General features: G+C 41.2%; 2 protein-coding genes across 2 annotated transcripts; one reads left to right on the top strand and one right to left on the bottom strand.

Annotated features, from left to right (window-relative positions):
* Nucleotides 1-504: 504 nt before the first annotated feature.
* LOC311134570 (electron transfer flavoprotein subunit alpha, mitochondrial-like) lies at nucleotides 505-12,068 on the bottom strand. Its single transcript, XM_084168279.1, has 12 exons — nucleotides 11,932-12,068; nucleotides 8,847-8,996; nucleotides 8,641-8,722; nucleotides 8,375-8,457; nucleotides 8,027-8,126; nucleotides 7,357-7,467; nucleotides 7,024-7,125; nucleotides 6,852-6,920; nucleotides 4,505-4,587; nucleotides 2,021-2,086; nucleotides 1,819-1,899; nucleotides 505-886 (listed from the first exon to the last, which is right to left on the bottom strand). Exons 1-12 carry the CDS (start codon nucleotides 11,968-11,970, stop codon nucleotides 851-853), a joined length of 1,002 nt encoding a protein of 333 aa, XP_084024405.1. The 5' UTR covers nucleotides 11,971-12,068; the 3' UTR covers nucleotides 505-850.
* Nucleotides 12,069-18,550: 6,482 nt separating this feature from the next.
* Nucleotides 18,551-24,154, top strand: LOC311134569 (insulin gene enhancer protein ISL-2A). Its single transcript, XM_084168278.1, has 6 exons — nucleotides 18,551-18,692; nucleotides 19,076-19,265; nucleotides 19,756-20,015; nucleotides 20,807-21,090; nucleotides 21,236-21,403; nucleotides 22,512-24,154. The coding sequence occupies exons 1-6, from the start codon at nucleotides 18,635-18,637 to the stop codon at nucleotides 22,626-22,628; spliced, it is 1,077 nt and encodes a 358-aa protein (XP_084024404.1). The 5' UTR covers nucleotides 18,551-18,634; the 3' UTR covers nucleotides 22,629-24,154.
* Nucleotides 24,155-27,567: the final 3,413 nt, after the last annotated feature.

The following is a 27,567-nucleotide window of genomic DNA, read 5'->3' as shown; positions in this document are numbered from 1 at the left end:
AACAAACCATACTGAAAGTCAACCTGGAGTCTCCAGACCCCAACATTAAGTACAGTCCTCTCTGATCGGACTACTGCAGGGTACATTTGATCTGTGTTCTAATGTGTTGAGCTCAGCTTATTTCTTACCTTTGTCTTTCTACATTATCTATGCTAAAGTTTGTATTCAAATTATATTACAAAATATTTTTAAGCCAGACACGTGAGCGACTGAGGGACGTTTCAGCTACCAAATCTCGAGGGGTTTGTAATTGAAGATGTGTAAAGTGTTGGTCAGAAGAAAAAGTATTATAGCATGAACCTTTAAAAATATCTGCTTTTAGACATGGCAAACTAATCCTGCGCACTTGAATGTCAACAGGCATTTTGTAAATTGATCATGAAGGGAATTCAGTGCAGAGTAAAAGCAATTAAAAGGCAAACATGGTAAAATAACAGTCATTTACAATCAGTTTTATCATTGATACCAAGAGCCTTTGGTGAGCTACACATGAATAAAAGTGAATTAGTGAGGAGGAAGGTTTAGACTTCCCGAAGATTACCTTTATTGTGACGCTACGTTAAATACACGTTACAAAATATGCACTAATAGGGAGAAAAAAAGATCACCTACATCAGGTAAGCCAAACGTTACTGGTGGCATATCATACCTACGTACATAAAAACAGAAGTCCGGTTTATAAACTGAGAGTGTTGTTCTGTTTCCATTTAGGAAGAAGGATGATAACATTATTAGTGTTCCCAGAAGACTAGCTCCAGAAACAGTTTAAGGCAGAGATTGTAGGAGAGTTGTAACTGTGTGGTCTTGGTACCCAGGTAGTGATGGGATGGCTGCTTAGCTGAATGTTGGCTCACTTGCTCAACGCTGCAGTCATCTCAGGGACAGCCTAGTGAGACAAAGACAAAACAGTAGCTTAAGATGGTTGCACCCCCTAACCGGGCATATCTAGCAAGGTTGACACAATGGACATGGTGTGTGCTTGCAACATGGAAATAGAAGGTTGAGCTTTTAGATAAATGTAAGTGTTTAGTCTCACGGTTTGGGGTGACACCATTTAAGATCAATTCATTCAAACCAATTCAAATCTGAGAGTAACTGATTTAAGGGACATGAGCAGGGTTGTCTGATGAATGACATACTGACAAACTATATCAGTAGCACACGAGTCTAATGTGTCCCACAGATCAGTTTTCAATTGAAGGAAGAGGAGAAAGCCCATATATTTTAATCAGTTATCTGAGGAGTGATCAACTCTGCTGCCACAAGCTATTATTACCAATCACTTTTACAGAGTTTACCCAGAACACCTGGGCCTCTCACGCACCACCACCGCCATAGTAAAGAAAAGATGAACAACAGGACACACACATTAAAATAAATGCTACTACACTTTCACTGAAAGCACAGGCCCTCTTGTTCAAGAGTGTGCCAACCCTCTGGCACACATGTGCCAGCCAGACACTAGAAGGCAGCTAAGCATGTAAAGTCCTGGCACTAGGGAAGAGAAAATAAAACCGGAGAACTTATGGTTTGAAGGAACGCTGTTGTATCTCTACACAGCAGCAAGCTCAGACCACAACTCACCTCTGATTAATTCAGCACCTCAATAATTCAACACATTTCCATTAGGTGGAATAATAATGGTTCTTGCAACATTGATCAGGGAAATGGTGAATGTAATATTCCGACTGTCACAGTTGTCATGTCTTGGTTATTGAAATGCCGGTGTCTTGCTGATCAGCTATTCATGGCAAGAGTGTTTGGTAATGTTTCCTCATGGGTGAATATTCCTCCAACACAGTCGGCCTGCTATCTCACCTTGAACAGATCAGCCACCAGACCATAGTCAGCCACCTGGAAGATGGGAGCCTCTGGGTCCTTGTTGATGGCAACAATAGTCTGTAGAGCAAAGGAAAATGTGTTTCATAATAATGCTGCATGCCTATTCTGTATACATGATAGAACATTCTGGTATAAAGGGACAGGGAAGAAACAAGCAAGAATGCTAACTGTACTGTACCTTGCTGTCCTTCATCCCAGCCAGATGCTGAATAGCTCCAGAGATACCAACAGCGATGTACAATTCCTGCAGAGAGAACAAGATGACAAACAAGCTGTATCAGCATAATACAAGCGCTTGGTGCACAGCCACATCTATGTAGTCCCAGTTGTTTCAGGCTGCTGAACACAGGTAAGACACCTTATTGCAGGAATGCTGCAACTGACTCAATACCGGTAGTATAATATGTGGGCCTACAATATTTATTGAATAACTTTTTTTCCATCAATCTCCAGAAAACCATCATAACACCACTAAGGCCGTCATTGGCACCCTAGTACAGATGCAGCTGATTGCAGGACAGTTCTGGGTTTCCTTAGAGTATGGGGTTGTTCTAGTGCTGACCCTGACCAAGGCTGTGTAATCTCTCAGAGGGAGAGTGCTGGGGGGTGGTGTAGCAGAGTGTAGGACCCTCCAAGCATCCACCTCACCTATGGGAAAAACACATCAGAGGCTTTCAGCTTAATGCACTGCCATATGAATATTTCAGTGCTACTTAATGTTATTGGAGTAGTCTCAGAGGAGCAGAACATCAATTTATGATGTTCTAGTCTGCCAACGACTAGAAGTGAGGACCGATATTTCACAATGAGAGGCACTGTCCTGTCCAGCAAGTGTACTGTCCTTGCAGAGATAAAATGACCACAAAACATGGTGTATGTTGTAGTTCTCAAGTATCACTGTATGGAAAGATCAGAGTACATACAAAAAGACGAAAATAAAAAAACTAAAACAAGAAGGTACTAGCAAGAGTCCAATGTCTAGCCTATTTGGAGAATCTTCTCAGAGTTCTTCTCTTTATGCTCTTTTAGCAGCTTTGTATGTTCAATTAGAAGGCCAGACAGGGCCACCTGCTGTTGTGTTGCTAAAATAGCATTAAGCGCTGTTTCAGCCTACTATTTCACACCCAGCTTTCCCTCAGGTGTGAAAGCAACTCCCTGCATGCAACATGATTGTATTGCTAGCTAGTCGTTCAAGTGTGGTGATGCTATTGTTATCCGATAAAAACAACAAAAGACCGCAACATGACAACCTGGCTGCTCCGTTGCCAAGCTGTTCCCCGAATGTGGTACTCGCCTGAAACGTTGCTCAGGCATGACACCCACAGCTTAGATTACATAAACAATACAATGGCACACTGTCTGTAAACGTCAGGACAGTAGGGTGAAGACAGTCTTATAAAGAGTTTAGGCTACTGAATGCTAATGTGACGATCCTTTGATATACATAAATATGCAAAAGCTAAACTGTGAAATACATGCTGACATCTGTGATGTGAGATTCTTTCAAATTTCATTAAGTTAATTTCAGCAAAACTATAACTGGAGCAGTTCAATACTGGATAGAACTACTATTTAAAGCCTGCAAATAGTTGATTCGCTAAATATTCATTCTGTCAAAAGCGGTTCATTCAAATACACATAACAAGAAGGAACACAGTTTTGTGCTATTCAAGGGGACATTTGTCAAATAAAAAAGATGTCAGACAGTCAGTCACACTGATATGACATGCATGGTTCTTCTGTCCTAACAATGCCTGAAGGTAGCGATCAAAAATGAACATCTAATACTTGAATCCTCTGAATGGTTTGCATGAGGACTATGAACAACTGACTGACAAATATGAAGAGGATAAAAATACTGCCATTCAAATGTTATTGAATACATTAAAGCTGGAATCCGTAATGGTGAAACTGCCACGTCCGTTTGCGATATTACAACAACAATGAAGTTATTTCAAACAACGATCCCTCAGACATCATTGCATAAGCGATAGAACAGCACTAAGTATGTACTGCAAAAAATGTTTACCATGATGCTGGATGCTCCTCTCCTCCGTTTCATAAACTAAACAAAAACAATAAATGTGCTGGAACGAACATTGGCCCTTACGCGGATTTCAGCTTTTAGCCCACATTTGACAAGCTTCTCAAAACATTAGCAAAATCCAATTTGGGCAGAATGGCCTGGTCTGTGGCTCTGAGCAGATACCCACTGCACTGTGCTGTGCTGTCCTCTGCTCTCTAATGGATCAGCTAAATCATTTAGGAGCATAAATGTGCCATTAACTACATTTCAAATGTGTGGATAATCACAGCTGGGATATCCCATTTGAATCGGATAATGGGAATTTAACCTTTTTAAAAGGGCAAAGGGATCCATCTTTAGAACATTAAATTCCAGGAATTGTGTTTGCATCTAAAGTCACAGGCCTTTGTCAAGCTGCGGGCAACTTGCACAATAGTCAATACTGGGTGGGTAACTCCGCAGAAAATATATCTTCACATTTTCAGAACTATTTCTTTGTAAGTATACACACATGTTTCTACAAAAGGTTTATCTTGAATAATTGTGCAATATTATTACAGATGACACCATTGTGAGCACAACATTGCCTATCAAAGAATAGGATGAATGTTAAATTATTCAGAGTTTGTCACTTACAGGGGCCACAATCTTGCCAGTCTGTCCAACCTGCATGTCATTGGGGACATATCCAGCATCCACAGCAGCTCTGGAAGCACCAACTGTGGGGAGAATCAATTGAAACCTACTTTACTGCTGTCAATCAAATTATTTCACCAATATTTTTATTGTAAAGTTATACCGTATAAAAAAAATTATTCACGACAACTATGATGGAAACAGGAAGATTCAGCACAATTGTATAAATGCAGACAGATAATTTGTTCGTTTGACATGGTGGGATCTTTTTGTGTCTGTAAAATGTATTATGCGAGAAATGGCGGTGCCTTTTGCGCAAATATTGATATCCAGTGGGGGAAAAAAGTATTTAGTCAGCCACCAATTGTGCAAGTTCTCCCACTTAAAAAGATGAGAGAGGCCTGTAATTTTCATCATAGGTACACGGCAACTATGACAGACAAAATGAGAAAAAAAATTCCAGAAAATCACATTGTAGGATTTTTTATGAATTTATTTGCAAATTATGGTGGAAAATAACTATTTGGTCAATAACAAAAGTTTCTCAATACTTTGTTATATACCCTTTGTTGGCAATGACACAGGTCAAACGTTTTCTGTAAGTCTTCACAAGGTTTTCACACACTGTTGCTGGTATTTTGGCCCATTCCTCCATGCAGATCTCCTCTAGAGCAGTGATGTTTTGGGGCTGTCGCTGGGCAACACGGACTTTCAACTCCCTCCAAAGATTTTCTTTGGGGTTGAGATCTGGAGACTGGCTAGGCCACTCCAGGACCTTGAAATGCTTCTTACGAAGCCACTCCTTCGTTGTCCGGGCGGTGTGTTTGGGATCATTGTCATGCTGAAAGACCCAGCCACGTTTCATCTTCAATGCCCTTGCTGATGGAAGGAGGTTTTCACTCAAAATCTCACGATACATGGCCCCATTCATTCTTTCCTTTACACGGATCAGTCGTCCTGGTCCCTTTGCAGAAAAACAGCCCCAAAGCATGATGTTTCCACCCCCATGCTTCACAGTAGGTATGGTGTTCTTTGGATGCAACTCAGCATTCTTTGTCCTCCAAACACGACGAGTTGAGTTTTTACCAAAAAGTTATATTTTGGTTTCATCTGACCATATGACATTCTCCCAATCCTCTTCTGGATCATCCAAATGCACTCTAGCAAACTTCAGACGGGCCTGGACATGTACTGGCTTAAGCAGGGGAACACGTCTGGCACTGCAGGATTTGAGTCCCTGGCGGCGTAGTATGTTACTGATGGTAGGCTTTGTTACTTTGGTCCCAGCTCTCTGCAGGTCATTCACTAGGTCCCCCCGTGTGGTTCTGGGATTTTTGCTCACCATTCTTGTGATCATTTTGACCCCACGGGGTGAGATCTTGCGTGGAGCCCCAGATCGAGGGAGATTATCAGTGGTCTTGTTTGTCTTCCATTTCCTAATAATTGCTCCCACAGTTGATTTCTTCAAACCAAGCTGCTTACCTATTGCAGATTCAGTCTTCCCAGCCTGGTGCAGGTCTACAATTTTGTTTCTGGTGTCCTTTGACAGCTCTTTGGTCTTGGCCATAGTGGAGTTTGGAGTGTGACTGTTTGAGGTTGTGGACAGGTGTCTTTTATACTGATAACAAGTTCAAACAGGTGCCATTAATAGAGGTAACGAGTGGAGGACAGAGGAGTCTCTTAAAGAAGAAGTTACAGGTCTGTGAGAGCCAGAAATCTTGCTTGTTTGTAGGTGACCAAATACTTATTTTCCACCATAATTTGCAAATAAATCCATTAAAAATCCTACAATGTGATTTTCTGGATTTTTTTTTCTCATTTTGTCTGTCATAGTTGACGTGTACCTATGATGAAAATTACAGGCCTCTCTCATCTTTTTAAGTGGGAGAACTTGCACAATTGGTGGCTGACTAAATACTTTTTTTCCCCACTGTATTCTTGCTGTTATCCATAATAATCTCATCATGTAGACTATACCCGCACAGCCTACCCGCACTGTATCTGCTAGCTGTTGGCTAGAGCGCACGGGCCAAGACCAGAGTAGGCACATTTGCTATTTAACGCAACCGTTTTTGTGACAAAACTATCTGTAGAATTGAAAATGTGTTAGAAACATATTAAACTTCAGATTTTTATGCGGTACATGAAAACGTAAGCGAAAAAGTGAATTTTGTGTGCACTACGTCATCACACACTGATTTCTATCCACAAAAAGTCAATTTGGTGGATTCTAGAGTATTTGCATGAAAATCTGTCGCCAATTGGATGAAAACCTAGCTACTTATACAAATACAGAACGTAATTTTTTTGGTCAACATTCAAAGACTCATTCTAATCACACACTTACCTGCGGCATTCATTTTGTCAGCAAGGTCATACAGCAGCTTGAAGTTGTCTCCACTCTTCAGGCCCCTTCCTAAAAGAAGGGCAAGACAATAGTGATTTCTTTAAACATTTGGCATACACATCAATTAATTTGTCAAGTAAAGGCAAATAGTATGAAGTAAGGTGGCTCTCACCTCCGGACACCACAACCTTAGCACTGGTCAGCTCTGGACGGTCACTCTTGGTCAAGGACGCTTCCAGCCACTCAGACATCCCAGCGGGAGCGGACGCAGCAACTGAAATAAACAAATAACAATGTGAGGAAACATCAGAGGATCATATTAAATAACAAAACTGCATCTCAAGGACAAACTGTCTCATGTCTTCTTACTTTTAACTATACCCTGACAAATATGTTATCCAGCCAGGAAATTAAACAATTGATTTTTGAATGATAAACAAGAACAATGGCTTTTGTATGTGTGCTTTTCAGGTGTGTATCAGTACATGGTTAGTACTGTAGCTACCTTCCTCTGATGTAGCACTGCCTCCCTCCACCTCAGCGGGCTCAAAGGATGTCCCTCTGACAGTGAAAACCTTGACATTTTCATTAGACTTGACAGTGCTGAGAGCATTTCCTGTGAATGAGACAAACAACAGTGATGTTTTGTAACTCTACCGAATGCAACTCTTTTGATGACAACTGGGAATTAAAATAGAGAATTTATTTCACACAGATAGTCTAATTTGGAATAAATCTTCTGGGCTCAAGGTACACCTATTTGGACATGACAAACAGCAAAGGTTGATTTATTCTTAGCCCATTAGTGCAATTGAGAAATTAGGCTTTTGGGATCTAATCATAGCTGGTATTGCCAAAAGGCTGATTTAGCTATAGATTTACAAACAAACCGGTTCCCTATGGTACATGTAAGTATTGTGTACATGGAGAATTGGTGCGTTACTGGTGAAATTCGTAAGAGCAGTCCCACATCCAAATGATTTCCCATGATAATTTCAAACAAGATCCACATAGCGTACCAAAAAATGTCTAAAGCAGTCTAAACTGCATTGGTGATATATAATGTGCTCAAGAAATCTGAACGCCATCTTAGGTTGGCTTGGGGGGGAAACAATACGTACAAAAGTTCAAATGTACTGTATCTTCTCATAACACGTTCACAAAAAGCTAGTTACCAGCATAGATGGTTCTGACAAAGGTGTCAGGGGATTTGATCTCAATGATGTCTGAAATAGGAGCAACATCCAACTTGGCAGCCAGTCTGGGGAGCAGGTTCTACAAAAGACAGGATGGTAAATAAGCAGGGATATAAGGCAATCTGTAACGATCAGCCAAAGATGCCCTACAAATAACTTCCAGAAACCATGAATGAAAAATACAGCATACTGATAACAGCTATGTTTTTTTACACTAGCCTTATGAAACCAAATCCATTGTATGAAATCATCTGCAGGCAGACACCTTTGCTGAGGAGTGACAAATGACCTCACTGAATTATGAATATAAGGGTGTTATAATCTTACTTTCCCAAAGGCAGATGCCCCAGCACAGATATGGGTGAAGTTGAACTGCTTCTGGGTTGCCAGGATAAGTGGAGTCAACGCCTCTGTGGAAAGACATGCAAGTTGCAGTTAACACTACATGCAAATTGACCGAAAATAACCCTCAAATGTAACATACTAACTTTATATTTCAAGTAAGACACTGTAGAAGTAAAACTTCTTCCAACTCATTTACAGCTTCAGTGAATCTGTTTGCTGCATCTGCTTCACACTGTGGATATACATACCTGGCAGAGAGCCTTTGTAAGCATCATTTTGAGCAATCAAAACTGTCTTCACACCCAGGACTTTGCTGATTTCCTGTGCAACCTGAAAATATTATAAATATACAGCAAATCAATCCCTTGAAGAAAAAAAAACTAACAGGGTAGGTCTGGACATCCATTTTCAACAGGTTATTTGTCTGATGATCAAACCCATGATTTTAACTGACCTTTGTACAGTCTGTTCCAGCAACCAAACAGGACACATCTCCTCCCAGTTTCTTGGCTGCAGTGATAGCATTCAGCGTAATGGGGGTCAGCTTGTCATTGTTGTGTTCTGCCACCACTAAGGTGCTTTGAAACCTCTGGAGGAGACCAGACTACGGGGAAAAGGTATTTTCAATAAATAGGACATAACATAAACATAATAGTCAGCCCCGGTCCTGGCCGTTCTGCCACCCTCCTCCTATCCCCACAAAACTAGAATAGTGTAGCCTACAGTGTCAGCCTGTAATGCAATTGTATGAATGCCCATCCATGTCGTACCGTCTGATTCATGACCATGGCTTAAGACTAGGCCTAATTATTTTGGCTATTTAATATCTGCATATCAGCTACCCAGGTTTATCAGGAGTTATTCTGAGCCTATTTGCAATGAGAATCAATGTGTTTACACAGCGGGAAATGCAGAAGTCTTTTCTTCTTCGCTATGATCAGCTCGTCAAAAATGTATGAATAGGCCTACAGTTGAAATCAGTGGTTAATGACAATTTAGCCCACGGAGTGAAATTCCAGGACAGAAGTCGCGAGTAGCTTAATTTCATTCTATATTGTCCATTTTATTTTAACCTGTCCTGTTTTTAGGATATGGTGTTTGTTAACATGTTAAGTCATATTCAAATCGAAGCTCTTTTTCTTTTTGATAGGGTGCCATTTAGGCTATTTGATAGGAGACACGTGCATGATGTGAAAGATTGTGTCTCATAACATTGTCAGAAATATGATCTCCAGTCTAAGCTTCAGAAAAACCACATAGGCTACTAAACTTTCTACTATGGTTACATCAAATCAAAAACAAAAAATGTCACATGCGCCGAATACAACAGGTGTAGACATTACCATGAAATATTTACTTACAAGCCCAACAATGCAGTTCAACAACGAGTTAAGAAAATATTTACTAAATAAACTAAAGTAAAACAACATTTAAAAAAATACAATGTAACACAAAATAACAATAACGAGGCTATATACAGGGGGTACCGGTACTGAGTCAATGTGCGGGGGTACAGGTTAGTTGAGGTAATTTGTACATGTAGGTAGGGGTAAAGTGACTATGCATAGATGGGGGGGGGGGTCAATGTAAATAGTCCGGGTGGCCATTTTATTAATTGTTCAGCAGTCTTATGGCTTGGGTGTAGAAGCTGTTAAGGAGCCTTTTGGTCCTAGACTTGGTGCTCCGGGACCGCTTGCCGTGCGGTAGCAGAGGGAACAGTCTATGACTTGGGTGACTGGAGTCTTGGACAATTTTTTGTGCCTTCCTCTTACACCGCCTAGTATATAGGTCCTGGATGGCAGGAAGCTTGGCCCCAGTGATGTACTGGGCCGTACGCACTACCCTCTGTAGCGCCTTACGGTCAGATGCTGAGCAGTTGCCATACCAGGCGGTGATGCAACCGGTCAGGATGCTCTCGATCATGCAGCTGTAGAACCTTTTGAGGATCTGGGGACCCATGCCAAATCTTTTCAGTCTCCTGAGGGGGAAAAGGTGTTGTCGTGCCCTCTTCACGACTGTCTTGGTGTGTTTGGACCATGATAGTTTGTTTGTTATGTGGACACCAAGGAACTTGAAACTCTCGACCCGCTCCACTACAGCCCTGTCGATGTTAATGGGGGCCTGTTCAGCCCGCCTTTTCCTGTAGTCCACGATCAGCTCCTTTGTCTTGCTCACATTGAGGCAGAGGTTGTTGTCCTGGCACCACACTGCCAGGTATTTGACCTCCTCCCTATAGGCTGTCTCATCGTTGTCTGTGATCAGGCCTACCACTGTTGTGTTGTCAGCAAACGTAATGATGGTGTTGGAGTCGTGTTTGGCCACCCAGTCATGGGTGTACATGATTTATGTTAGATGATTTGAGCGTTGGTGGAGAGCCGCAGCGCTGCGTCTATCCAACAGCACCCTGGAGATGCATGCTGGGTATGGACAAGATAAATATTTTGCGCCCCTGACAAAGTTGGCAATGCTTATCATGCGGTGGCATCAGCGCTCACCTAAATAGCCCATATGCCACTGGGTGAGAGAAGTTTTCATTGTTTTTGGGCAGAATTATGTGAGGTGTTATGTGTTGTTGGAGGTGCGTCTTGGTCAGTTTAGCTCGGAAAATGCCTCCCTCTTCAGGCTGCCGCCTAATCCTGCCTAATGGACGAATCGACCTTGATAACATGGCTCTAATGCCTATCAAACTTAAACACCCATGCTTAAAAGCTACTAATAATACAACAGCATTTTGGGTAGTCCTATAAAGAGCAAGGCAACATTAATATTGAGTTCATACCGGATACTACTGGTTCTGTTTAGGTGTAGCTTTTTGGGAAAACAACATCTAGTGGGTTATTTATTGGAGGTAAGTTATAGCAGAAAGTGTGAGCTATAACACCACCTGATGGGAGGAGGGAGCTGTGAGAACCTTCAGTAAACAATGACATAACATCAGAGCTAAACATTGGCTTATACAACCTTTGACAGGGAGTATCAATCCTATCACCAAGCTAAAACATGACAGTCAGTACCAGCTGCTCTATCTGAACCTGTGTCTGAAAGGCAGTTTCTAGAGTAGAGGTCATTCACAGCAGTCTAGCCAACGTCACAGCACAATACAGGTTTAATAGATTTAGCATATATTAAATGATTGTCTTTATTGAAATGGTGCTTCAATGTCTTTAAAATCATTGCATGGCCATTTTTTTAGTTTCTTAAGTGATCGTTTACGAGGTTGCATAACTGCTAGCTATTTTCAGCTAGCTAAGGACGCTAGCTGTGCCATCAACTATGATCAGATGTTCAAACTGTGGCAATCGACTTTTTCATTTTTATGAATATAGCAAAGGAAATCAATGCCATTTTAACCTTGTTCTGTTTTCGTGCACTGTGCACTGCTAGTTAACATGCTAGCTTCCTTGCTAACATTAAGTGTCTATCAGGCACCAGCAACATTGTACTATTTGTGCTTATTTGCATTTGCCACATTGCGAATGAATAGCAAGTTACTTAGCTAGTTAATATAATATAATTATATGCGTCTATCGTGTACTTACCAACTGTTTGAAATGTGTTTTGTTGACAGCTCTATGCATCTTGGACCCTACTCTTCGATGCTGCCAATACTACTTTCCTAGAACGAACTATGACAGCTGTAGAATGTTCTCGCGAGACAAAACTATGGTTGGACTACAATCACTTCCGTTTTGGGTGGGAGCAGAATACAATTTTATTTCAGAGACTGTCATAGACGATTTCCACTAGTAGCTTCCATAGCCACAAAGTCAGATTCCACAGCTTCTTTTTGGTCTTAATTTAAGGTTAGGGTTAGGCATAAGGTTAGCAGTGTGGTTAAGGTTAGGGTTAGGTTTAAAATCAAAAGTTAAGAAGATAAATTGTAGAAATTACTTTGTGTCTATAGAAGCTAGTGACGACCGTGATAGACCCTGTCACCCTGCAGACCTTGGGTGCATGATGACTGGGTAGGTGTGTGTGAACAACAGGGGAAACTAGATAGGCCTACTATTATCAACAACAAAATCATTACGCATATCCATTTAATCCAGATCTGTAAACATACTCATTTAAATGAGTAGCCTGTGTGGCTACTAAGTTCTATGAGAAGAGTAAAGGGACCGACATGGAACCTGGAAATCAAATCAAATCAAATTGTATTGGTCACATGCACCGAATACAACAGGTGCAGACATTACAGTGAAATGCTTACTTACAGCCCTTAACCAACAGTGCATTTATTTTAAACAAAAAAAGTAAAAATAAAACAACAACAAAAAAAAAGTGTTGAGAAATAAAAAGAGCAGAAGTAAAAATAAAGTGACAGTAGGGAGGCTATATATACAGGGGGGTACCGTTGCAGAGTCAATGTGCGGGGGCACCGGCTAGTTGAGGTAGTTGAGGTAATATGTACATGTGGGTAGAGTTAAAGTGACTATGCATAAATACTTAACAGAGTAGCAGCAGCGTAAAAAGGATGGGGTGGGGGGGCAGTGCAAATAGTCCGGGTAGCCATGATTAGCTGTTCAGGAGTCTTATGGCTTGGGGGTAGAAGCTGTTGAGAAGTCTTTTGGACCTAGACTTGGCACTCCGGTACCGCTTGCCGTGCGGTAGCAAAGAGAACAGTCTATGACTAGGGTGGCTGGAGTCTTTGACAATTTTGAGGGCCTTCCTCTGACACCGCCTGGTATAGAGGTCCTGGATGGCAGGAAGCTTTGCCCCAGTGATGTACTGGGCCGTACGCACTACCCTCTGTAGTGCCTTGCGGTCGGAGGCCAAGCAGTTGCCATACCAGGCGGTGATGCAACCAGTCAGGATGCTCTCGATGGTGCAGCTGTAGAATTTTTTGAGGATCTGAGGACCCATGCCAAATCTTTTTAGTCTCCTGAGGGGAATAGGCTTTGTCGTGCCCTCTTCATGACTGTCTTGGTGTGTTTGGACCATGATAGTTCGTTGGTGATGTGGACACCAAGGAACTTGAAGCTCTCAACCTGTTCCACTACAGCCCCGTCGATGAGAATGGGGGCGTGCTCAGTCCTCTTTTTTTTCCTGTAGTACACAATCATCTCCTTTGTCTTGGTCATGTTGAGGGAGAGGTTGTTGTCCTGGCACCACACGGCCAGATCTCTGACCTCCTCCCTATAGGCTGTCTCATCGTTGTCGGTGATCAGGCCTACCACTGTTGTGTCATCGGCAAACTTAATGATGGTGTTGGAGTCGTGCCTGGCCATGCAGTCATGGGTGAACAGAGAGTACAGGAGGGGACTGAGCACGCACCCCTGAGGGGCCCCCGTGTTGAGGATCAGTGTGGCAGATGTGTTGTTACCTACCCTTACCACCTGGGGGCGGCCCGTCAGGAAGTCCAGGATCCAGTTGCAGAGGGAGGTGTTTAGTCCCAGGATCCTTAGCTTAGTGATGAGCTTAGAGGGCACTATGGTGTTGAATGCTGAGCTGTAGTCAATGAATAGCATTCTCACGTAGGTGTTCCTCTTGTCCAGGTGGGAAAGGGCAGTGTGGAGTGCAATAGAGATTGCATCATCTGTGGATCTGTTGGGGCGGTATGCAAATTGGAGTGGGTCTAGGGTTTCTGGGATAATGCTGTTGATGTGAGCCATGACCAGCCTTTCAAAGCACTTCATGGCTACAGACGTCAGTGCTATGGGTCGGTAGTCATTTAGGCAGGTTATCTTAGAGTCCTTGGGCACGGGGACTATGGTGGTCTGCTTGAAACATGTTGGTATTACAGACTCAGTCAGGGACATGTTGAAAATGTCAGTGAAGACACTTGCCAGTTGGTCAGCACATGCTCGGAGTACACGTCCTGGTAATCCGTCTGGCCCTGCGGCCTTGTGAATGTTGACCTGCTTAAAAGTCTTACTCACATCGGCTACGGAGAGCGTGATCACATAGTCATCCGGAACAGCTGGTGCTCTCATGCATGCTTCAGTGTTGCTTGCCTCGAAGTGAGCATAGAAGTGGTTTAGCTCGTCTGGTAGGCTTGTGTCACTGGGCAGCTCGCGGCTGTGCTTCCCTTTGTAGTCTGTAATGGTTTTCAAGCCCTGCCACATCCGACGAGCGTCAGAGCCAGTGTAGGACGATTCAATCTTAGACCTGTATTGACTCTTTGCCTGTTTGATGGTTCGTCGGAGGTCATAGCGGGATTTCTTATAAGCGTCCGGGTTAGAGTCCCGTTCCTTGAAAGCGGCAGCTCTACCCTTTAGCTCAGTGCGGATGTTTCCTGTAATCCATGGCTTCTGGTTGGGGTATGTACGTACGGTCACTGTGGGGACGACATCATTGATGCACTTATTGATGAAGCCAGTGACTGATGTGGTGTACTCCTCAATGCTGTCTGAAGAATCCCGGAACATGTTCCAGTCTGTGCTAGCAAAACAGTCCTGTAGCTTAGCATCTGCGTCATCTGACCACTTTTTTATTAACCGAGTCACTGGTGCTTCCTGCTTTGCTGGTTCAGGGCCAGTTCTTGCTTTGCCATAAATTACTTTAGCCATACATGTTGGAGAGATGTAACCAATACGTAGTAGCCTAGACCATGCCCAGCAAACCTAGTGGGTATTCGGTGGGCAAGGTGGTCACAGGCTTGCCCACACCAAGCCCACACTAGCCCAGCACGGGCTAGCCCACAACATGCCCAACAAAGGCCAGACAATATTTTGCTTAGGGCCCCCAAAAGGCTAGATCCAGCTCTGACTGCATGTGTGGGTATGGATGTGGGTACATAGACCTGCGAGCCACTGCAAACCCTTATGATGAGTTCAGATTTTTTTGTGGCCCCCACCCCCATCAAAGTTGCCCATCCCTGCCCTAGACCAGGGTTTCCCCTGGGTGCACGTTTTGGGTTTTGACCTAGCACTACACAGCTGATTTAAAGAACCAACTCATCATCAAGCTTTGATGGTGCTAGGGCAAAAACCAAAACGTGCACCCAGGGGAGCCCCAGGACCAATTTTGGGAAACCCTGCCCTAGACCATACCCAGCAAACATTACCCCATTGGCCCCTGTGGGTATTTGGTGGGCAAGTTGGGCACTGGCTAGCCCACACCAAGGTCACACCAAGCCCACACCAGTCCAACACGGGCTACCACACAGCAAGCCTAACACAGGCTAGCCCACACCAATCCCACATCAGTCCAACATGGACTAGCCTATACTAACCCAACACAGGTTAGCCCACACCAAGCCCAGCATGGCAGTGGAGGCTACTGGGAGGAGCTACAGGAGGAGGGGCTCATTGTAATGGCTGGATTGGAATCGATGGAACAGTGTCAAACGTGTTTTCCATATGTTTGATACTATTCAATTTATTCCATTCCAGCCATTACAATGAGCTCGTCCTCTTGTAGCTCCTCCCACCAGCCTGCTCTGCAGCACGGGCTAGCCCACACCAAGCCCAGCTAAAGGCGGCGGCTCATTAGAATATTTGGGGGCGTGGTTTGCACGCAGTTCTTTTTTTGCAACCATTACTGAGTGTCATTCCACTTCCAATTTAAGGGTTCTGTTATGCCCATTTTTGTTTTATCTTGTACAGTGATGAAGTCTTTAAAAATAATTAAATAAGTGCATGTGACATATGAGAAACGTATATATGTAGGCCTATTACTTACAGTATATAAAATATAGGCCTATGTATGATAGCAACAACTTGGTTGTATTTCTGATACAATGAATCATGTTCCCTAAATACCTTTAAGGCTTGAACACTATACAATTTATGCACTGAATTAAGTGTCATAAATAAATTATAAATATATCAATTCCTATTAAATAGCAAACGCGCATAGGCCCAATGTGGGCAGCCTACATGGGGCCAATGTTTGAGCCCGCAATGGGCCCACATCGTGCCAAAGTGGACATGTTTACTGGGTAAGTGCAATAAGGGAGAACTTTACACCCAGGCAAAAGCTCAGTCTTATCTTAGATCTTAAACTGTAGGCAATTTTGAATGCACACTGGGGAAACATTTGTTGAATCAACGTTGTTTCCACATCCTTTCAACCAAATAAATATATGTGATGAAGTTGAATCAACATGGAAAACTGATTGGATTTGCAAAAAGTCTTAAATTTAAGGGCATTTCGAATTTTTTTCACCAAACTTTTAAACTAAATCCAATGACATTGTGATTTTTTTTTGTTGATTTCACGTTGAAGTCACTTTAGTTGACAACTCAACAAATGTAAATCAAAACTAGAAGTTGAACTGATGTCTATGCCCATTGGGCTGTCTGTCTTAAGTGTTTGATTGCAATCTTGGGACAGGTCTAGATCGTGATGAATAAATGTATAAATTCTTGTAGGAATTAGACTTTTAATTTCAATGGGATCATCCGTTGGCTATCTAGGCCTAATAGATAACGAAATAAATGATAAATTAAAAAAATAGGCAGCCTATGAAGACGTTTTCTTTAAACCATGGTGGGATGGATGTCAATCATGAACATGTAATAAATAAAGATTAAGTAGCCATTCACAAAATAAAAATATGATTTTGATAAACATGAGTTATGCATTGTCAACTCAAATTGGACAGATTTGCGGTTTGAATTGCAATTTATTCCATATAGCCTATTCAATTTGTGAGTTTTGTTTTGTGATTGACTGGCCTATATGTCTATAAATGCAATTGCTTTGAAATATAAAGCATTTAATGGATTAGGGTAATCATAATGATTGGTAAACGTTTTCTTATAATAATAATAATAATAATATGCCATTTAGCAGACACTTTTATCCAAAGCGACTTACAGTCATGTGTGCATACATTTTTTACGTATGGGTGGTCCCGGGGATCGAACCCACTACCCTGGCGTTACAAGCGTCATGCTCTACCAATTGGCCTATCTATTTCTAATGCAACTTTTTTGCTCAATATTTATTTAAACGGCTTTGGAATGAAACTCAAACAATGCTTCAAATAAGAAAATATGTTTTTGTTTTTTTGATTCATTGTTGTCTCCATGAACGACATCGACATCCTTATATCCTAATTACATTTGTAACTTAAAATAATTTGTATCTGTATTTGTATCTGGGGTGAGGGTCAATGTCAAAGTTGAGGTTCGAGACACGGTCACAGTTTGATTTTCGGGAGAAGGTTGATGTTGCCACATGGCCTTTTGAATAAAGACATCTTGAACAAATAAACCGGTAATCTGATATCATGCATTTCTTCGCGATAATTTATTTATTTATAGCACATGCACAAAAGTGGATGGATTTTCCATTTCAAAACGTGTCTTAAAACGTACTGAAAACGGTATCTAACGATTTATTTATTTATATATTCGGACAATACTAATCGAATTTGAATTTGGATTATACAACATTGCAGAATGGGAACATTTATTTGAGTAGTCAGTTCAGGAAATGCATGTCAAAATTGCTTCGTCATTTACTATTTTGGAGGGATTTGGTTTGCTTTTTATAAATTGACTACATAATACTATTGACGAAATAATGTAGCTGTTATTGAAAACATAAACAACAAAATGGTCCTTTCTGCTCCTTTTCCAGTAGAGGGCTCACTCATAGAACACTCTCATAGTTCTCTATGAGGTTTCTAGTCTAATCTTACCTTTTGAAACCCAGGCTTTCAATATGATTATGCAATGCATATATATATATATATATATATATATATATATATATATATATATATATATATAAAAATTTGGTCACCGGGAAAAAATATTATAATAAAAATAATAATATTTTAAATATATAAATAATCATCATCACATAATCATTATCACAATAATAAGTCTAGAAGCATAATCATAACAATAAAGTTTCACTTTCCACTCAACATATGTGTGAAATAAAACTGTTTTTAGTTTAATAAAATGTGTCTTATCATTATATGATGCAAAAATAGTACCATCAAAACTACAAAATGACATAACTCAGTTTCTAATAGCTTTTAATTACATTTAGAACTTTTCTTCCACTTTCATGCTTTTCAAACAAAAAAGCAAACACAGGCTTGGACCAAAAAAAATGGAGGGGTCAATGTTGATCTAGTATTGTTTCATAGTCAAAGACTTTGCATAGTTTACCCCACCCCAAACGCACAGAGGTCCAGGTTTGCATGTGACGTCACTCTGCGCGTGGGACATTGCTCTTTTCCCACCTCTCACTCGAGGAATAGAAGTTGTCAGGCAGGAACGGGACGGGGCAGTCTCCCACTCCATTTCTTCAGCTATCGGCCTGCACTATCCCTCCTGTATGGTGGATATTATATTCAATTCTTCTTTCTTGGGTGATATGGGGGATCATTCCAAAAGTAAGTAAACATTTGCGTCTCTCTTTTTTTTAAACTTTAACCCAGGCACATTTATGATTGATTTTATCATTAATAATATTGGGCTACTATTGAAACATTGTATGTACAATCCTATGCATATGTTTAGCGTTAAACAGACCCAGTGAATCGAAAGCAAGGCCTTTATCGTTGGTAATGGTGATATGAATACATTTTAGTAGAGGTCTATGGTCAGTTTTAAGCGTAGGCTACGGCCCTTCATTCTGGAAATGACAAGGATGACAGAACAGGACAAGCTGCATTGACAGGCGACAGAGTGGACACAACACAAAGCGAGTATGTCTGGGGGATTATTACATGGGTGTACGTGGTGGTAGCATACATATACAATGTGCATTCCACAGAGAAGTCTGGAATCGCAATGTGTGTGGGCTGTGGGAGTCAGATCCACGACCAGTACATCCTGCGGGTCGCCCCGGACCTGGAGTGGCATGCTGCGTGTCTGAAGTGCGCGGAATGCAGTCAGTACCTGGATGAGACGTGCACTTGCTTCGTCCGAGATGGCAAGACATACTGCAAAAGAGATTATGTAAGGTAGGAGTTGACTAACTTTCCTCACTAACGTTATTCAGAGCTTTGGAATGTCCAAAGGCCAAAATTGTGATTTGATTTAGCTACTGTACAAGAAAGTGGAAATGTATTAGAAGCTTGTTGACATTAATGCAAAAAAGGATCTATATGAGACACAATAGCATATAGGCTAGTCAAAGTTTGTTTGTTAAAAAAAATAATAAAAAAAAAATAAAAAAAGTTGTCTTATCGTAGGCATGTTTTTGGGATGATTTGAGCCTAATGTTTTATGCTTGGAAAGAAAAGTGTGTAATATATAGGCCTAGTAGGTACAATATGAATTCCCAAACTGTTTTGATGATTTTTTTGTGGATGATGGCTATCCTTGAAATACATTTGACTTACTCAGCCAGGATCATAGACATTAAAACCAGGCAAGGGTGCGTGAAGCCATTCCTGCTATATGCCCATGCATTATAACATATTGAGACCAATATTCCTATGTCCTTTTCAGATTATTTGGGATTAAATGTGCAAACTGTAACATTGGCTTCTGCAGCAGCGATCTGGTGATGAGAGCTCGTGACAACGTGTACCACATGGAGTGTTTTAGGTGCTCGGTTTGCAGCAGGCATCTCCTGCCGGGGGATGAGTTCTCTCTGCGGGACGAGGAGCTGCTGTGTCGGGCTGATCATGGTTTACTGATGGAACGGGCCTCAGCGGGAAGTCCCCTAAATCCGGGAATTATTCACTCCAGGTCTCTTCATATTGCAGGTCAGTAAAATAATAATGGTGGTAATAATAATAGCGATAGTATAATATTAATAACAACGTTAATAACAACTAAAGGATATAATATAATAATAGTATAATTATTATTATTCTTGTCTGTAAAATTGTCCTTTCACTGAGCAAGTTTGCAGACTTTTAAGCCTACTAGTTTATTAAATTACATTAATTGGTAGACTAAACAAAGTACAGCCTATTGTGTGCTGCTTTTATCTATTACATTTGTTCAATTATTAGACTAAAATGTAGCCTATCTAAATGCGTTTATTTCGAAAACAATAAAGGTAACATTTAGGCTGTGTGAAGGGGGTATTCTGCAATGGTCGATATATTTTTGGTAATTTAGCCTATATAGGCCTACTGAACGTTTAGAGTTTGTAGGTGTGAAGTTAGAAGAAGAGAGAATAAAAGACATCGATCGAAACATAGGGCTAATTCTACAACAGAAAAATAATTAATGTTATTTCAATGTATTTAAAAAAATATATATGTAGTTCACAAGTATGTTTTTTGAGTTAGTAGCCTATTTGCAAGGAGATGCAAACCTATATAGCCTATAGGTTTAATTAAAGTTTAACAAAGCATCTTATTACTTAGGCTATCACAAAATTACATGATTAGACTCCCAGTAGTATAATCGTTAGCCTATTATTAGCTGAATAGGGAGAAGAAGGGTATCATCAGCCATTTTCCTTTTCGATGCATTTCTAAATTGGGATCAGTCAGTGGAAATTCAATTTTCAAAAGGTATTTCCTTTTGAATATTTGTCCGACAGATCCTGTGTCCGTTCGACAGCCTCCTCATCGGAACCACGTCCACAAGCAGTCTGAGAAGACCACTCGGGTGCGAACAGTATTGAACGAGAAGCAGCTCCATACCCTGCGGACCTGTTACAATGCCAACCCAAGACCAGACGCACTTATGAAAGAACAATTGGTTGAGATGACCGGTCTTAGCCCAAGGGTCATCAGAGTTTGGTTCCAGAACAAACGTTGTAAAGACAAGAAGAGATCGATATTCATGAAGCAACTTCAACAACAGCATCACAGCGATAAAACGGTGAGGTTATTGAGACTTTCCAATGCAACATAAACATTTTGGTCTACTAAAAAGAAAGGTGCAATTTAATGGAGCGTGCCAAAATGTTGAGACAACCAGATGGTGGTGAGATGTTTGTTGTGATACATTTTCGTTTTCTCTGTAGAATCTTCAGGGGCTGACGGGTACGCCTCTGGTGGCAGGCAGTCCAATTCGACACGACAACACGGTCCAAGGGAACCCAGTAGAGGTGCAGACTTACCAGCCCCCATGGAAGGCCCTGAGCGAGTTCGCCTTGCAGAGTGACCTGGACCAGCCAGCCTTCCAGCAGTTGGTAGGCACCCACACGAAAAAGAAAAAGAGAGCTGCACACTCTAGACACACAAACAGACACGAGAATTTTGAAATAAATGAATGTTTATTCACGAAGCTAAACACCATCCACTGTATCTCAATTCAGATTAGAGACTGCTGCTTTAGTCACTCAATCAATTTCTAAATAGTAAATTAATGCTTCTAAGCATTACATTCAAATGCTGATCGATTTACATTATGGGCTGTAATAGGCTACACAAATTCTTATTGACATAAATAATCTTTGCATTGGACTTAATCGAAACATAACGCCTGTATCACACGAAGCAATTTGTACCCAATTTCTGCTGAAAATGTTTTTTTTAAACCTTTATTTAATTAGGCAAGTCAATGCAAGTTGCAAGTGACATCATCTAGAGCAACTTTTCTGATACAATTCAAACGCAATTGAAATTGCATGCAACATCCAATCCTGTCATAAATCACGTCATGGTTTCATAAAATGATTTGTTTGGTAATTGTAACAGCATCGATAGACAAACTGCTATCTGTACAATTTAGCTAACTAGCCAAAATGTTGCCTATTTGCCAACCATGTTTTAACAATATAGCTAACTTGGGTAGCTAACCAAGCTAGGGATGACTAGCCAGTTCATGTTGAACCATTTCAGTTGAAACTGGACAGAGAATGGTCTGGGTTCACTTCTAAAATGACATTTATTGTCTGCCAGACCATGTACATAACCCATGACTAGCCATGATGTCTAGAATGTATACATACCCCATTTGGCATGTATTTTCTGTCTCGGTTTGCAACAGCACTGACAGCTGTGTTGACATGACAACTGGTTGGAGTCCTGAACAGAACGATATGAGTTCTGCTCACTGATTGGACATTGCATACAATCAGTTGCATGAAATAGGATTGATTTCTGTCTTGTGATGCAATGCAACTAAGACACACGGAGCAACAGGGGGGTGACACACGGAGCAACATACATTGCGTCCAGATTGCTTCGTGTGGCATCGGCTTTAGGGTCCATATTAATAGGCTATACAATAAACACTTTTTTTGTTGCAATATTGGGGAGGAAACAACGCTTATTAAACACTTGTTTCCATCGCAGGTGTGTTTTCCTGAATCGGGCTCCATGGGTAACTCCTCGGGCAGTGATGTGACCTCCTTGTCGTCGCAGTTGCCGGACACCCCGAACAGCATGGTAGCGAGTCCGGCAGACACGTGAGACCAGCCCAACCGGTCGTTTCGAACCCCAGCATGCTCCCGCGTGTCCTGCATGAGAACTGGCCAGCTCACAGCATGGATAGGGAAATGATTTAATCTTATTTAAAGAACAATATCGTTGGAATGGTCTACGAGGATACCAATTGTTCACGGATGGACCTGTCCACAGCATTGTTCAGGATCAGATGAATTTCAAGGTACCAGTGTGACAACCAAGGCCTATAACTAAAACAGAGTCTGAGCTTCGGATCCTACATGGTTGGACATACTTGAGGATTATATCTACAAACATTCAACTTTATTATGAGCCACTGACTTATAATGTACATATCAGAACATTATCCATAGTGGCCAACACGGCCATCATTGTATAGTTTCATCTAAGTTTCCTATGCCGGGTTGGGATCATATGGAGCCCCATGTCTCTGTAGATGTGCATGATTTCTAGAGATGATGAATATCAAGTCTTGTAAAATATTGTAATTAAGTGGATGAGATACAGATTGTTTGAGCCTTTTAAGAAAAAGTAAGTTATTGTTATTTATTGTGAGGAAAGACAGGCAATCTTAATAAACCCATATTAATTGTTTCATGTTTAATGAACTGCATGCGAAATCTCTGCAGTAATTCATTAAAATATTCACCGAAATTTCAATTGACAAAATAAATCACTTTATATATTTATGAAACGGCTATTTCAGCACTTTATGGTGGGTTTAGGCCTAATTTAAAGTATGTAGCTTTTAGGATGAAAAACGTCAGACTTATAATAGGCCTATATAAATCACTGATTTGATGTCAGTTTAGAGGACCCTATTTCTGAAAATCGCTTGAGTTGTTAGACAAAATCAATTTGTAAACTTGTAATTTTAATTGTATTGGCTATTCAAAATGGATAAAGGAGCAGCATCATAGCGGGTCAAATTCAAGCGTTTGAGGCCTGTTAATCACTACTGAGGCCAAATTGTTCATTGAATTGGCCTCCACATATGGATTTGCGATGTGATCATTCCAGTTTCACTTGTAATGTCACAAGTCTAGACAGAGGACAGGGCTAGGCGGCTCCTTATCTATGCTTGGCATCACCTGCAAACGATACATTGAATGGAACCACAACAAACCCACCTCTCTGTCGCTGGATTCAGTGCCAAAGGGGACTCCCACCCTGCGAACGCATTCTGGAGTGTCTTGGGTTTATTTTCATTTCAGCCGGAATCCCGGAATGGAATAGCCTCTGGACATGGAGTACGTCAAGCTTGCCTACGACTGACATATAGCCAACTAGACATCAACAATTTGTTGTCGAGGATGAACTTTGTGAACAGAGGATGCAATAGCAGTCTAACCTATTTATCACGACCTGAAACAGCAATTGAAAGAAACATAGTAGGCATGTGACGTCTGGCATCAAATCAAAAAGCCATTAGGTCTATACTCTATCTTGCCATGTCAATTATGTCAATAATCGCTATGCATCCAGTAGCCTACTGACTAATAAATCCAGGTTTCCTGCCATTATACTCCACCTAATTATTCGTCTGGAAATATTTCATTATCGTAGTTAAAAACTCAGATATTTTAGAAACAAAGCATATAGCGTGTTCGAGATACTGGCCTAATCAAATTAATCGCAATTTAAACCTTATTTAGGCCTAATACACATTCATAATTCACTTTAGAAATGTTTTCTATATAAAAGAAGGCAATGTCTAGAATAAAGGTTTAAAAACGGAGTCGCACAGAAAATAACAGCATAATTTCCCTTTTATCAGATAATTATATAGATAGTTTACAAATCTACATCTCACAATCTCCATCTAAATAGGCTAGCAGTATCCGATACACATCATTAGCCCAAACAAAAGCATCGTTAATCCACTGTTGCGCCACCGATGCGAAAATAGATAGCCTACTGTAATTTCCTCCTGAGGCATTTCAGGACTTCACCCTACGGATAACAAATTATTGGAATTTAATTTCCCATACTAAAGTCATCAATTGTCCTAAACAATGGACTCAAAGCATATAACATGCTGTATAAATAATTAGGCTACTCTACAGGTTGATGCATAAACAATTGGGGTATACTTCTTCAGGGAAATAATAGGCCTACTTTTCAAGCACCTGGTAGGCACCCAACCTAGACAAGGGCGGATTAAGTGATTTGGAAGACCCAGGCAGATGCCAGTCTGAGGCCCCGCCCAGAGCAGTCTCTAGCCTTTGTGGGCCCTAAGAGAGATTGGAGGTCGGGGGCCCCCAAAATGCGCCCTTCTGTAATTTAGCCATGATTACAAGGTTTAGATAGCTGGCTAGATCATCAATTTACCTAGCAATCTATAAAATGTCAGCTGACATGGGCTAATTGAGTGACTGTCAGTGAATGACATAAGAGAAAAACTGCTGCACTCCCAAATTTCTAAATTGCAACCTTGTGTATTCTACTATTCTAACTCCCAACGGTAAGTTGAGACCCCGACTGAGTTCCTACATTTTTTATTCACGAGGCCCCCGATGATGTGAGGCCCCAGGCAATTGCCTAAAGGGTAAATCCGCCACTGACCGTAGTAGCGCTTGCAGGTGAATTTCAGAACTTTGCCGGAGAGCATAAGTTTATCACAGTATGCAAAGTGCATGAGTAATGTTTTATGCATTTACTATCCCTTAATATGAGACCTCTTCAGTTGAGATACAAGTTGAAGAGATGCTTGGCATGTAGGAAATGCTCAACAGCAGTTACAATGAACACTTGGTAACATTGTGAGAATATACCCTGCCCTGTATCGGTTTACACACACACTGAAAATAATTATTAAAATTGTGCATTCATTTATATGAACGTTTTCTTTCTAAAAACGATCCACTGGTAAGCCTCCTTGCTGGGAGCTATGAAATACAGTGCTGAAAGTCTACACACCCTTGCACTGTTCTCACATTTTTACACTTTAAATTTAAAACCAAAAAAGGGATTAAATTAGCATTTCCCCCAACTGATCTACACAACCTACTCAACATTTTCCAAGTAAAATATATTTTTAGAATTGTTCTGAAATGAATAAAAAACTAAAAACTAAAGTTTTGATTGTGAAGGTCTTCACACCCTCTGCTGTGGCACATCAAAATAAGCTCAGGAGCAAATGTTTTCATAGAAAATCACAATTTGTTGAAGGAGGTCCATGTGTTCGCAAAAGTGGTTCTCATGATTTCAGAACAACTTCCCCCGTCTCTGTATGGTCCCTCAATTGGAGGGTGAACGTCAAACAATGATTCATCCTCAGAGCCACCAATGTGCTTTAAAAGTATGTCTGGGATACATTTTCAGACAGGCATAGATCAGGGGAGGTTAAGAAATAATTCCAAGACACTGAATATTCCTTTGAGTATGGTCAAGTATGGTAATTAATCTGTGGATGGTGTATCATATCACCCAGACACTGCAAAGATCTGTCCATCCTTCCTAATGGAGCTGTGAGAGAATGGAAACTACTCAGGGACATCCCTATGATGCACTCCAGGCTCTTTTTCCCCTAATTTATTTAACAAAGGCACACCTCAATAGGTGGTCCAGGCTCAGTTGGTAGAGCATGGCACTTGCAACGCTAGGGTTGTGGGTTTGATTCCCACGGAGGACCAGTACGAAAATCTATACACACTACTGTAAGTCGCTCTGGATAAGAGTGTCTGCTAAATGACTAAAATGTATGACATGGCACAAGTGTGTGTGTGGGAATCTTTCCTCTTTGGTCTTCTATTGTTCCCGCAAGCAAGGGGGGAGGCCGATGACATCACATCAGACCAACTCCTTGAAGTTGTGTCCAAAACAACAAAAACACTATTTGGGTAATTTTGTTATACCCTTAAAGACATCCTCCTGCAATTTATGGACTTTTACTGTTGAAAAGCGATATCCCAAGTATAAATACAGTAAAGCACACACACTAAAGGGTAAAAAATATATATGTTTTCAGCACAATAGTGTTTTTTAGACAACTGGAAACTTCAAGGAGTAGGGCATTCAAGGTTTTGGTCTGATGGGAATCCGTGATGTCATCGACCTCCCCCCTTGCTTGAGGAACAATATAGGACAAAAGGCCCACCCCCCACTTGTGCCATGTCATGATTTATCTGAACCACCTAATGAGATGTGCCTTTTGTAAATCAGGTGTTAAAATGAGGTGAAAAGGAGACTGGAGTGTCATTTTAAGTGCGTGTACATGACAGTACACAGTGCATTTGGAAAGTATTCAGACCCCTTTACTTTTTCCACATTTTGTTACGTTACAGCCTTATTCTAAAATTGATTAAATCTTTTTTTTTTTTCACTCAATCTACACACAATACCCCATAATGACAAAGCAAAAACAGGTTTTTAGGAATGTTTGCTAAAAATAAAAACTTAAATATTTCATTTACATAAGTATTCAGACACTTACTCAGTACTTTGTTGAAGCACCTTTAGCAGCGATTACAGCCTCGAGTCCTCTTGGGTATGACGCTACAAGTGTGGCACACCTGTATTTGGGGAATTTCTCCCATTCTTCTCAAGCTCTGTCAGGTTGGATGGGGTGCGTCACTGCACAGCTATTTTCAGGTCTCTCCAGAGATGTTCGATCGGGTTCAAGTCCAGGCTCTGTCTGGGCCACTCAATGACATCCAGAGACTTGTCCCGAAGCCACTCCTGTGTTGTCTTGGCTGTGTGCTTAGGGTCATTGTTCTGTTGGAAGGTGAACCTTCGCCCCAGTCTGTGGTCCTGAGCGCTCTGGAGCAGGTTGTCATCAAGGATCTCTCTGTACTTTGCTCCATTCATCTTTCCCTCGATCCTGACTAGTCTCCTAGTCCCTGCCGCTGAAAAACATCCCCACAGCATGATGCTGCCACCACCATGCTTCACTGTAGGGATGGTGCCAGGTTTCCTCCAGACTTGACGCTTGGCATTCAGGCCA

The sequence above is a fragment of the Coregonus lavaretus genome (genome assembly GCF_964263955.1).
Source record: "Coregonus lavaretus genome assembly, chromosome: 9".
Classification (NCBI taxonomy): domain Eukaryota; kingdom Metazoa; phylum Chordata; class Actinopteri; order Salmoniformes; family Salmonidae; genus Coregonus; species Coregonus lavaretus.
This window is presented reverse-complemented; position numbering and strand designations above follow the sequence as displayed.